Raw genomic sequence first — 626 nt, 5'->3', positions numbered from 1 at the left:
CTAAGGAGTTGGATACAACGACTTCAAGAAAGCCTGAAGTTCCTCTGGCATATCTTCGGTGTTCCATGCCTGCACCTCTTGGCCTGATAGATCGTTGCCATACATCACGTTCTGATCGAACCTCACAACCTCCTTGTGGTGATCGAGACCGATGCGTTCATATATGCTGAGACTAAGAGCAATCAAAGCATGTTAGTTAAGTCCAAGATACTATGACATTCACAATTGGAAAAGTCTTACAAGTTCATCTTCTTCAGGTCAATAAGTCCTCGGCAATCCGGGTGATGAACCTGCTTCAGCGAATAGTGTTGCAAGTGTACCCTCAATTCCCACTTGGGAACCCCTAGTCGAAACCTTTTCCACTCCGTCGTGGATTTCCAAGATTCCTGGTCGGTACACCAGCTGCGCGTGAATTCGAAGTGCTGTTGGAGGTCATCCCAATCGATTCCGGCTCCGTCCTGAACCTGTTGCGGAAGGCCCTGAAGATGAATCACGACGGCTGCGGTGTACGGCCAGCCCGGAATCCAGTGTCGGCTGACCAACCTCAATCTGTAAGTCTTCGGCCAGACCTGATTGTTCGTCTCGTAAATCGTTTCGTCTTTGTCTAAATCCTTGGTGGCGAACAT

At 49.0% G+C, this 626-nt stretch overlaps 1 protein-coding gene across 1 annotated transcript; it reads right to left on the bottom strand.

Moving 5' to 3' along the window:
- CkaCkLH20_02033 (uncharacterized protein) lies at positions 1 to 626 on the bottom strand (the record flags this gene model as incomplete). The annotated part of the gene is made up of 2 exons (XM_038884752.1): positions 1 to 172; positions 241 to 626. The coding sequence occupies 2 exons, from the start codon at positions 624 to 626 to the stop codon at positions 1 to 3; spliced, it is 558 nt and encodes a 185-aa protein (XP_038749540.1).

Source organism: Colletotrichum karsti (genome assembly GCF_011947395.1).
Source record: "Colletotrichum karsti strain CkLH20 chromosome Unknown Scaffold5, whole genome shotgun sequence".
Taxonomy (NCBI): domain Eukaryota; kingdom Fungi; phylum Ascomycota; class Sordariomycetes; order Glomerellales; family Glomerellaceae; genus Colletotrichum; species Colletotrichum karsti.
Note: the sequence above shows the minus strand (reverse complement) of the source record. Positions and strands in the feature narration are given on the sequence as shown.